Source organism: Solanum lycopersicum, chromosome 9, assembly GCF_036512215.1.
Source record: "Solanum lycopersicum chromosome 9, SLM_r2.1".
Classification (NCBI taxonomy): domain Eukaryota; kingdom Viridiplantae; phylum Streptophyta; class Magnoliopsida; order Solanales; family Solanaceae; genus Solanum; species Solanum lycopersicum.
Window position 1 is genome coordinate 2789933 of NC_090808.1, and position 12834 is coordinate 2802766.

The following is a 12834-nucleotide window of genomic DNA, read 5'->3' on the forward strand; positions in this document are numbered from 1 at the left end:
GCATTTAGCATGATAAATTATAATAATATACCTAATGTATTTTCATTAATTATTAGAAACATAGACTTTTTTCTAATAGAGAATTAGTGAAAAAATTATATTATAAATATGATTTTTTTTCTGTTCGTTTTTAATTCAATCAGATCACTCGAAAAATATGTAATAAGAAATAAATTTTTAAAATATTGAAAAGCTTCTTAATTTTTTGATATAAAAATATAGAATACTATATTTTTTCTTTTCTACTAATTCAATCTAAAAAATATATATATATATATTCGAAACTATCGAACATTTTTCGAAAAATTCAATAGAAAAAAATGATTTTTAAGTAGCCACGAGTGGAATCTTAGAGTGGAAAAACTATATATTTCTTTCTTTTTTGAATTATTAATTATTGGTTGAGAATTTTATTTGATTATAATTTGGCAGTATCTCTTTAATACAACAATGATATTTGGGTATACTCGTAAACTTCTTTGTCATGTATTATAAAATATAAGCAAATTTTATTTTTACCATATTAAAAAAATAAATTATTATAATGGCTTATAACTTGTTAACTTTTTGGGTTTTATTCAGTGCACACAAAGTGCTCATTCAAAAAACAGAGAGGCTATGATAGAAATTATAACAACTGCGAGTTATTTTAGGATTCTAAAAAAAATATATGTAATCTAAATTGACGACTTAAATTAATCATTTAATACCTCTTGCTTAGTCGATCAATAAAATCAATTGTTACAAATTACAATTTTTTATCATTTCATCAAGAATATAAATATATCTTATTGATTAATCTAAGATAATATTGAACTTGACAAAATGAAATAATTAAAAAATATTATTCAAAAAATACATGATATGTCTCGTTCACACTCATAGTTATTATTTTGATTATAATTATTTGTTTTTTTTTTTAAATGCTTCTCTTCATCACAAGGGACAATTTTTTTATTATTGTGATTTGACCCTCTTCCTCGTCAAAATAATTAATATTGTTAATTATGTATATATAAAAGGGAAAAAGAATAAATATATCTTAGAACTATTTTAAATGGTTTGCAGATACCAATTCGTTATATTTTAGGGATATTTGTGTCTCTGCTTTTTAAAAATTAGAGCATATATGTCATTCACTCTAACGGAATATTAAATAGAGACACATGACACAATCTTATCCACCGATCCGATGACACGTGTATGTCCGTTAGTATAAAGAATATATATACTCTTGTTTTTTGACGATAGAAACAACAATATCCCTAAAATATAACGAAGTATATCTGCGTATCATTTACGATAGTTCAAAGATATCTTTTGTCCTTTTCCCTATATAAAAAAATCCTCCAAAAAAGGGGAAAAAACAGCACTATAGTATAGTACTATTTCTCTATAAATACTCTCATTGGTTAAACACAAAATTTGTACATTCACTCAGGTTGATTCCTTCAATCTTTTTCCTCAGATTTATTTTTCATGATCTCTAAATTCTTTTTAATTTCTTCACAATTACTCTTCTTTATTTTTTACTATCAGAAATATTTTTTTCTTCAAAAAAATGAAAATATTATTTGTTGATAAAGTATGCCATCCTCGATATTTTTGCTGTCATTTTTTCTTGTAAATTTGTTTCAAAAAATATTCTGAGCCGAAAATTTATCAGAAATAACTTTTTTACCTCACAAAAGATAAATATCAAGTAATAAATATTATGCATGTGCAAATACGACTTCAAGCTTGAAAAACTCCTTTCTTTCTTTTAAATTTCAACTAAATTTATGGTCAAACGCTAGCTTAAGTTGCTAATTACTTTGTTATTTCTTTTGATATATGCAGATTATAAATCAAATATAAAAAAAAAGGTAAAAATGGAATATGAGATTTTAGGTTTGCTCCTACTTTTACTTGCATGGGCTGCATGGGCTATATTGACGGAGCGACGACAACGACGACTCGAGGAGTATGGGCGGTTGCCACCAGGACCACGGTGGTGGCAACTATTAGCCAACATTTTTCAATCAGGTTTTGCACCACATGTATCATTTGCAAAATTGGCTAACAAACATGGTCCTATGATGACCCTATGGCTAGGTTCAATGACCACAATAGTTATTTCATCTAATGAAGTGGCTCGTGAAATGTTCAAGAATCATGATATCGTCCTCGCAGGTACATCTTTCACGTACCTCGATTATATAAAATATTTTATATATATATATATATATATATATATATATAGTGAAATCTAAACTCTGATCTCTCGTGATTTTCATAACTATCTGCACAACTATAAATGTGGATGTTTTTCTTATATATCCCATGATTTTCATCGAGCAAATTTATGTGTACTAAAATCAAGTTATGAAATAATTTAAGGAACAAAAGTGTTTTAATAATGGTGTTATATATCAACTCGTATTTACTTCGACTTTTCAGGGTTTTAATTACTTTCTCTGTCCCAATTTATATGACATTTTTTATGTTTTGAGAGTCAAACAACATTTGAGCATGGAATCTTCAATTTTTTTGGAATGAAATTTATATATTTGTAAATTACGTAAAAAGTACTATGAGTCACAATAATTGATAATTCAAAATGTTTAAGGTCAAAAAATAGACTTGTTTTACTCTTGAAATCCGAAATATGACATAGAAAATGAGACGGAGGTAGTAACATATATGGTTAAATTTAAACTCTACTCTTCTTTCCATTATATTTTCCTATATACTTCATTAGCTAATAAAAAACTATATCAGTAAACTTAATTAACCGCTAGACCACACCTCTGGTGCTGTCAGGTAGAAAGATATACGAATCCATGAAAGGCGATATAGGAAATGAGGGTTCACTCATCACTAATCAATATGGTCCACAATGGCGTATGTTAAGACGATTATGCACCACAGAGTTCTTCATTACAAGTCGTCTTGATGCCATGAGAGGTGTACGTACAAAATGCATAGATCAAATGCTTGAATTCATGGAAGACGCGGCTAATTCAAGCACAACTTCCATTGATGTTGGAAGGTTTTTCTTCTTAATGTCATTTAACCTAATTGGAAACCTTATGATTTCAAAAGACCTAGTTGATCCAACATCAGATCGAGGTGCAAAGTTCTTCTACCATGCAGGAAAAGTTATGGAGTATGCAGGAAAACCTAATATCGCGGACTACTTTACTATTTTGAGATGTCTGGATCCACAAGGTATAAGGAGGAAGACGCAATTTCATGTTAGAAGGGCATTTGCCATCGCGGGTGAATACCTTAGAGAAAGAATGGAAGATATCGAAAATAGTGATGAGAGAAAAAAGGATTATTTAGATGTACTTCTTCGATATCGTGGTGATGGTGTTGAGGGGCCTTCTAGGTTTTCATCTCAAACGATTAATACCATACTTTTTGTAAGTAATACTCTATATTATGCTCGTATATTTTAAAATTTAACTTATATATACCGTACTATAACATGTTCTATTATCAAGTTACTAACATCATTTGTTGGTAGTTAAATGAGTCCAATAATAATGATTATTTATTATTACCTAATGATTTCAAAATTTAAATTATCTTGTTGGATATGATTTTGGTGTTCAATAACCACCAAATAATAAAGCAAATTAACAATATTATTTTGTTGGGGTACACTTTGTGTGATGGTCCTATTTATTTGGGTTGGGGAAAAAGAATATATCAAACTCAGCCCAACTATTTGGCAATAAGTTTGTATTTAAACATGATATACACTAAGTAATGAAAAAAACTCTCCAAATGGATATCAAAAGTGCTTATTTTAAACAAAAATTTACCATCAATACATTTAGGGGATTTATACTTTGAAGTTTCATTAAGAGGTTTTAAGTTTCTCTTAATTAGTGGTATACGTTTTGTTTTTAAAAACGCGATTTTGGTTGAAGATATAATTAAATAAATAAAAGCATACTATAGCCTATATATATATATATATCACAAGATTAAAGTGTTTGATTTTGTCTTTTTTTATTAGGAGATGTTCACAGCAGGGACAGATACAACTACAAGTACATTAGAATGGGCAATGGCTGAGCTACTCCACAACCCTACTACTCTCCAAAAAGTTCAAGATGAGTTAAGAAGAGTCATCAACCCCTCGAAAAAGCTAGAAGAAGAAGACTTGGACAAACTTTCTTACTTAAACGCGGTGATCAAAGAAACCCTAAGGTTACACCCTCCACTTCCATTCTTAGTCCCACACATGGCCATGGACTCTTGTAACATGTTAGGTTATCACATCCCAAAAGAAACACAAATTCTTGTTAACGTTTGGGCGATTGGTAGGGATCCAAAGACGTGGAAAGATCCTTTGAAATTCAAGCCAGAGAGATTCTTGGAACCTAACATGGTAGATTATAAAGGTCATCATTTTGAGTTCATACCATTTGGTTCTGGTCGAAGAATGTGCCCTGCCGTTCCCCTTGCTTCTCGTATGTTACCACTTACTTTAGGGTCAATTCTACACAAGTTTGATTGGGTCTTAGCTAATGGAGTGAAACCACAAGATTTGGACATGAATGAAAGAATGGGGATGACTTTGAAGAAAGCAATTCCATTAAAGGCTATACCATGTTTGTACATAAAAAATATCCCCCAAAGGACAAAAAAATAAGAATAAGTAGAAGTTATAGCTCAAATTGTAAGGGAGAAGACTCAAGTACCCCTTAGATTATGATCGAATTAACTAAATTAAGGTTCTATTATTCCCCTGAATTTATTTTTTTAGTACTTTTGTACACCTTTTAGCTTATGTGGCACACCCCGTGACTCCAAGCAGTTGAGGCGCGTGGGATATATTTAGATATCATATAAGCCAAAAAGGTGTACAAAATTTTCAAAAAAAAATGAATTCAGAGGGCTAATAGGATCTTGATTTAGTCAAGATGTGTTTCTATAGAGATTTTGGTCATAGTTTAGGCAGATACTTCTACCTTTTCCCCCAAATTGTAATTGTACACCTTTGAGCATGATTCAATGTATGTGGTGTTTTTTATTTTATTTTGAGATGTCATTATACAATTATTATATACATACTAGAGACATATGAGTTCATACAAGAAGTTTTATGAAGATATTTCAAATATTTGAGAAACATTACCCCATTAGAAATATTTGAGAACTTTTATTTAAGTAAAAATGAAATATTTCAGTCACAATATGAGAAATAGCTATGGTATTGGATTATTTGCACAAGATAGCCTCTCTTTTTTTGGCAACTATTTAAATTTTGTCCCTAAATATAAGTTATATAAATGTAATTTTCATAGTAATGTGTTCGAAAATTATTTTCCTTCCACATGTAGGACTTCATCAAACATAGATGTAGGCGTACGTATCGTAATGTTTATCTGAATTTAATAACTTTAACTCAAAATATTTACAAAACAAATACAAATAGGCGTACGTATCGTAATGTTCTATGTTGTATTATTCACATTTGGTGTTTATATCAAGTCAATAAATTCATAAGACGTGTTTTTACATAGACTTTTAACACTTAATCATATGATTGATTAACATATGTTCTCACCTCATTAAATCATTCAACCTATAATAAATTTACACAAGACTTTCAACCAAACCAATACTAATTCATGAGAAAAATTATAAATACACAACTAACATCAAACTCTTTTAGGTATCACTTTCAAAGGTTGTTTTTTCCTTGCTGTAATTCCCATACTTTCCTCCATGTTAATGGACTTAGGAGAAACATTATTAGGAAGCTCCCAATCGAATTCATGAAGCAACGATCCAAACGCGAAATGCATCATACGATGACCTAGAGGAAGGCCAGCACACATCCTTCTCCCAGCACCAAATGGAATCAACTCGTGATTTTGCCCCTTAACATCTACTTTTGATTCAAGAAACCTCTCGGGCTTGAACTCGAAAGGGTCGTTCCAACATTCAGGATCTCTTCCAATTGCCCAGACGTTCACAAGCACTTGAGTCCCTTTTGGTACATCATGGCCCATGAACTTTGTGTCTTGAATTGCTTTTCTTGGAATTAAGAAAGGGAGTGGAGGATGTAAACATAACGATTCCTTGAGAATCGCTTGCATATATGGTAGACTGTCTATGTGACGCTCTTTGAACTTTTTATTAGGACCAATTACTTGTGAAATTTCTAATTTCACTTTGGTCATAGCTCGTGGATGGCGCAATAACTCAGTCAATGCCCACTCCACACTGCTACTAGTTGTTTCTGTTCCAGCTAGAAACATTTCCTACGAAATTTTCGAAGACGAGTTTAACTTATATACATCGTCTCTCTAAAGAATTTTCATACTATTATATCACAACTTTCTCTATAAGAAAAAAGAGATTTGTAATATTAAAAATCAGGTAAGTTACATGTTACAACAGATAAAAGAAAATCTTTAGACTCGCATACATGTAAGTCAAATTCTTTCGAGATAAAGTACTACACCTTTTGTTTCATATTACGTGACACTTATTATTTAGAGAAATAAAAAAAAATTTAACCATGTATATTTTTTTACTATCTTTAAATATTTTGAATTATTCATTACTCTCTCTGTGCCAATTTATATGATACCTTTTATGTTTTGAGTCAAACAGTTTAAGTTTGATCAGATATTTGTACATGGAATCTTCAATTTTTTTGAAATGAAAGTTATATATATGTAAACTACGTAAAAAGTACTATAAGTCACAGTAATTGATAATTCAACATGTTTAAAAGATCTATGAAAACTTTACGGTCAAAGATAGACTTGTTTGACTCTTGAAATTCGAAAGGTGACATATAAAATGGAACAGAGGTAATACTATACTATAAAGTACTTAATTTTTATATGTATATTTTTTTAAAAAAAAAAATAAAAATTGTACGTTTAAGTTTTACACTAAAAATTAGTCAATATCTCACCTTTGCACGCCAAATCATATCACATAAAATAGAACAAAGAGAATAAAATTTAGAACCTAGACAAAATCTCGAAATTAACTATACATCCCATCATAAAACAATTGAAAGGGTAAAACGGTTTCTCTCTAAGAAAAAACAATTTGAAATCACAATAGATAATTTGAGACGAGAAGAGTACAAAAAACTTACCAATATAATAATTGTGATTTCATGTTCTGATAATTTAGCTGGTTCACCTTTTCCACTTCCTTCAAAATCAAGCAAAACATCCAATAAATCTTTAATTGATTTATTTTCTTCACCTTTTTTTCTTTCTTCTATACGTTCTTCAATAAAATTCTTAATAATTTCTATAGCTTTTCCCATATCACGTTTCATTTTTTTCCTTAAACCTTGTAGATCAAACATTTTTAGACATGGAAAAATATCCGAAATATTCGGAACGCCGGACCATTCCATGATCCCCATCATCGCGTTAAAAAACATTGACCCTTTTTCAGATTCTGGATCCGTCACTAAGTCTTTAGACAAAATCATGTTACCTAGCATATTAAACGATGCTAGGAACACATAACGTGTCACTTCAATCCCCTCGATTACCCCTCCTCCTGAGCTCGCTTTTTTCTCTATCCATCCAAGCATTCTATTCATCGATTTTTGCCTAATGAGTGTTGTCTCGTTTATCCTTTTGTGTACAAACATTTCCACAGTACAAATTCGTCTCGAAAATCGCCAATAATTACCATAGGGAGCTAAAGCCATTGACCCTTTATAGAAATTATGTGCTAAATTAACATCAACTATGTTCCTATCTGAAAATGTAACATCATGATACTTGAATAATTCACTTGATGAATATGATGTTTGAATTACCATTATGTTCATTGAGGGACCAATTTTTAGCCATAAAATAGGGCCATATTTGTCTTTTAAACTTGCAATTTTTTTGTATGGTTCTGATCCAGCAAGATCAAATAGTTACCAAAAATTGGTAATCCATTTGGTCCTGGAGGTAAATTATACTTGGAAAAAGATGAATTTTTTTGGTAAATCAAGAAGATAAAAGCTAATAAAAAGATTATAGTAGAACAAAGTATGTAAAAATTAAATTCCCAATCCATTTTTTCTCTCAAGAATTTGAGGAAGAAGATTGATTGATTTTTGTATTTAACAATGGTAGTGTGGTACCTTAAATAAGCATATGAAAACATGCTAGTTATTATATTGTATTTATAAAAATATTGAATTTGAGTTATATGCGTTGACGGCAAAGTTAGTGTTACGTGTATGTGTATGTAATATAGTAAATGTTGAATTTAGTGAATTTTTTTTATGTGTTTATTTTTTTTTATTTTAAATTTTATTAGTGAAATTTTAGCTTCACGACTTTTTGCGAAAAAAAAACATCAAACACAATGAAAGTCATGTAATTTGTAATTAAATGTAAATTGCAAGTTCTTTTTTTTAAAGAAATCATATGGTCAGTGTAATTTACATTATCTTTAATTATTTGAATTACTATTATAATCTTATAAGATCCACGTTAACTTTTTTTTAATTAAAGTAAAAAGTTAAATACAATCTTATTCTTCCACATGGTTAATAATTTATATTTTGCAATTAAAAAAACACAAACTATAGTCCTATGAGATATTTCCAAAGTTGAAAGAATACATAATTAATTGGTATATATTTGATTATTACAATACATGTCAATTTAGAAAAATGAACATTTTTATTTTTTTTTATTTTTAGTTTGTCAACTTATGAATAAAAAATCAAATAATTTGGCCATGACTAGGTAACAAAAACAAAAACAGTAATATTACATCACTAAAATATACATCACCCACCGTCCATTTAATATTTTATGTTTCTTTATTTCTTATCTTATTACTAACTGTATTATAAAAAGTTATCAATTAAGCAATAGATTGAAAATTTTATTATTAAATTAATTCATTTGAAATGATATAAAACAACTACAGAAAATAAATATATGTTTACCCATATTTGTATCAAATTAAGTAATTTAATCTCAAGATTTAAAATTTTAATTAACGATACAGATATATATAGAATTAGTCCGTGAAAATAATAACTTCGTGATAATCATATTCATATTTTAGTTGGAAAATAATCTTATTTTTCTTATTATTATAATTATGAAAAAATTGAGGGAAGGCAAAGGTCTCTAGAAAAATAAATATGTATCTTTGATATCTTTTTCGTTAAAAAATTATATTATATATGTAAGTAATTTTTATTTTTTTTATATTTTAAATTTTTTAAAGAAAATCTCACTTTAAAATTCAAATTAACTATTAATATTAGATGATTGATAACGACGTATTTGAGAGGGAGGCTACCATAATAAAAAGGTGATCAAGTGAACAATCTTATCGATAATTCGATTGGGTAGCAAATTAGGATAATATATTTAATAATATTGCTTTATTTATAGAATAATAATGAGTTGGCACCTTTTTTAAATTTTTTTTTTCGCCAAAATTCAAAATTCTTTTGGATATTCCTTTCTATAGACGTCATTTAGATTTTCTCATCTATTAATGATTTTGTGCCAATTGATATTTATGTATAATTTTTAATTTTGAATGTTAAATTCATACAAATTGAATAAATAAATATATTTGACTTATGTATAAATATCAATTGTGTGTTCTATATATATATATTATATCACGTAAGATACATGTATTTACTTGTTCAATTTTATATAACAACATTATAAATGAGTTAAAATTAAAGAATAGATTTAACTACGGGTTAGTTTTATAGGACGCACACAAGCAAATGAACATGTATTGACCTTTCTTAATTATAAATGCTCGTTACGAATAAATATTTATCCATCTATAAAAATTTTACGACTCAACACATAACATATGAGTTAAAGCTTAATAAAATAATCATTTGAAAATACGAAGTGTCATGCTAATTAGTAGAGAAAATCTTAAAATTAACTTATAATAAACTTTGTAATGTGAGCCAATCTCAGCTAACATGGGCATATAATAATATTATACGCTTTTGTTTTTTTTTTAATAATGAAAATCCTATATCGAATATCTCGAAGTGGGCAAATGGCAGCACGTTCAGTACATTCTACGTTTTCTATTTTAATTTATATTTACTTAAGGTATTTTGATTTAATACAAAATTTTAAAAAATTTAAAAAAAAATTAAAACTTATCATCTTAAATATGTTATATTGTTCGAAGTAACTAATATTTATATCACAGTCTAAACCTTAATGACGCGGTAAAAAGCGAGAGTGAAACGAGAGATTTTTACGTCATATATCTTATTTATATATTATAGTTTTACTTATATAGGAAATATTAATGTCATTCGTAATTAATTTTGCTCAAACTCTTCAAATATGTCGACATATACATATCTAATCCTTCAAAAATAGCATATTTTTTTATACAATCCAACGCAAATACGATCATATTTTTGAACAATCCAAACAACATGGACTCGTATTGTAGTGATATTAATTCTTTGATATATCCTAATCATACATTTGTAGTTTTTATACTTATATATGGGAAATTAGTCTCACAGGTTATCTATATTGCTCAGACTCTTCATATATGCTAACAGATACTCGAAAAGTAATACATCTTTACAAGATCTGACACGAGGGCACCAACATTTTGCGATAATCCAAGCAACATAGAGGGTATAGTTACTATAAATAAATGGCATCTTGAAGCAACAACATCAAAAAAACACTTCAAAATTTTGAGGAAAAAAAAATGGATTGGGATTGGAACTATGTTGTTTGGTCTATAATCATCATAGTATCAACAACTCTAATCATAGTATTTTCCAAAAGAAATTCTTCTTGTTACAAGTTACCACCAGGACCACCTGGAATCCCAATTTTTGGCAACATGTTTGATCTAGGAGCATTACCATATCAAACAATAGCACAGTATAAACAAAAATATGGACCTATTGTATGGTTCAAAATTGGCTCTGTCAAAACCATGTCAATTTTATCAGCCAAAACAGCTACTGAGTTTTTCAAGAACCACGATTTTGTCTTCGCGGAGCGTAAAATCATGGACACCATGTTGGTTCATGACTACAACCTAGGGTCATTAGCTATAGCCCGGTATGGGACGTATTGGCGCGTGCTAAGAAGGATATGCACCGTTGAAATGTTCGTGCACAAAAGGATCAATGAAACAATGGATATAAGGAGGAAATGTGTTGATGATATGATTCATTGGATTGAGAATGAAGTGAGTTCAAAGGAAGTCAAGGGAAGTGGGATTGAGGTAACGCGATTTGTGTTCCTCTCAACGTTTAATATGCTAGGGAACTTGATGTTTTCGCGTGATTTAGTCCATCCAGGATCAAAGAAAGCTTCCGAGTTCTTCAATGCTATGATGAGGATCATGGTTTTGTCAAGCATTCCGAATATCTCAGACATTTTTCCATGTCTTAGGAGGTTTGATTTACAAGGCTTGAAGAAGAAGATGCATCGCGAAATAGGAATAGCTCTTGGCATTGCCTCTACGTTTGTTAAGGAACGAATGAAGGAGCGCGAACATGGTGAAGTGAAAAAGAAAGATTTTTTAGATGTGTTGCTTGAATTTGAGGGTAGTGGAAAAGATGAACCAAGTAAGCTATCAGAACATCAGATCACTATATTCATATTGGTAAGTCTTACAATGCACATTCCGTCTCTTTCAATTTGCTTGTCTGGTTTTTGACTTGTCATGTGAAAAGAAAGATTCTTTTTTCAAACAGACTAAAAAGGAAATTAAAACAGACAAATTGAAACTATTGTTGATATGGAAAATCAAGAATGCTAATGTACATAGTTTGCTTGCGATTAGTCTTGATTAGATATAAAATGCAGGAGATGTTTTTAGCGGGGTCAGAGACGACTAGCAGCAGTGTAGAATGGACGTTGACAGAGCTCCTACGCCATCCTGAAGCAATGGGAAGAGTAAAAGCAGAGATATCTCGAATTGTAGTTCAAAAGAAGAAGTTTGAAGAAAGTGAGATTGACAATCTGCCCTATATGCAAGCTGTGGTTAAAGAAGTGTTAAGATTACATCCTCCTCTTCCATTCTTAGTGCCAAGAAGAGCGATGCACGATACTAACTTCATGGGGTATGACATACCAGAAGACACTCAAGTGTTTGTGAACGTATGGGCAATTGGAAGAGATCCTGAATACTGGGACGACCCTTTGGATTTCAAGCCTGAGAGGTTCCTTAACTCGAAGACTGACTTCAAAGGACAGTGTTACGAGTTCTTACCATTTGGTGCTGGTAGAAGGATGTGTGTAGGCCTTCCTTTAGGTAATCGAATGTTACACTTTGTTTTAGGCTCGTTGCTTCATGAATTCGATTGGGAGCTTCCTAGTAATGTCACTCCTGTATCAATGGACATGAAGGAGAGGATGGGAATGACAGTGAGGAAATTCAATCCTTTGACAGCAGTACCAACAAAAACATCTGGTTAAGTAAAAATCGCCATATTACTTCTGTTTTTTTATCTCTGTATGTAATGACCAAATTTAGTACACTTAGGCGGCCTAGTAGACTTCACGGATTTGCCTTTTGAGCTATGCTAAAATCGAATTCAAATAATGGTGTAACATTGAACTTATGTTATGCTTTATAAAGTTCTTCACTTTCTTCTCATGTTTCAATGTAGGATTCTCAAAAGTTTGTCAGATTAGAAGCCTATCGACTCATGATTGACCCGCCCTCATCATTATTTTACGATATCATATTCTATATGATTTGGCATACACGTGCATCGAGAAACTATCTCTGGTTAACCTCAGAGTTTAGACAGATGCACTAGGATCCTTCACCATTTCCAACATTAGCACAACTTCAAAGAAAAAT

At 30.1% G+C, this 12834-nt stretch overlaps 3 protein-coding genes across 3 annotated transcripts; 2 read left to right on the forward strand and 1 right to left on the reverse strand.

Moving 5' to 3' along the window:
- Positions 1 to 1427: 1427 nt before the first annotated feature.
- LOC101247153 (iridoid oxidase-like) lies at positions 1428 to 5034 on the forward strand. The gene is made up of 3 exons (XM_004246527.5): positions 1428 to 2172; positions 2803 to 3407; positions 4010 to 5034. Exons 1-3 carry the CDS (start codon positions 1872 to 1874, stop codon positions 4646 to 4648), a joined length of 1545 nt encoding a protein of 514 aa, XP_004246575.1. The 5' UTR covers positions 1428 to 1871; the 3' UTR covers positions 4649 to 5034.
- A 438-nt stretch (positions 5035 to 5472) lies between these two features.
- LOC101246853 (cytochrome P450 76A1-like) lies at positions 5473 to 8106 on the reverse strand. The gene is given in 3 exon segments (XM_004246526.5): positions 5473 to 6266; positions 7121 to 7908; positions 7911 to 8106. Coding segments are annotated over 3 exon segments (1536 nt in total). The 5' UTR covers positions 8053 to 8106; the 3' UTR covers positions 5473 to 5660.
- A 2423-nt stretch (positions 8107 to 10529) lies between these two features.
- Positions 10530 to 12632, forward strand: LOC101264665 (cytochrome P450 76A2-like). The gene is made up of 2 exons (XM_004246853.5): positions 10530 to 11628; positions 11832 to 12632. The coding sequence occupies exons 1-2, from the start codon at positions 10717 to 10719 to the stop codon at positions 12441 to 12443; spliced, it is 1524 nt and encodes a 507-aa protein (XP_004246901.1). The 5' UTR covers positions 10530 to 10716; the 3' UTR covers positions 12444 to 12632.
- Positions 12633 to 12834: the final 202 nt, after the last annotated feature.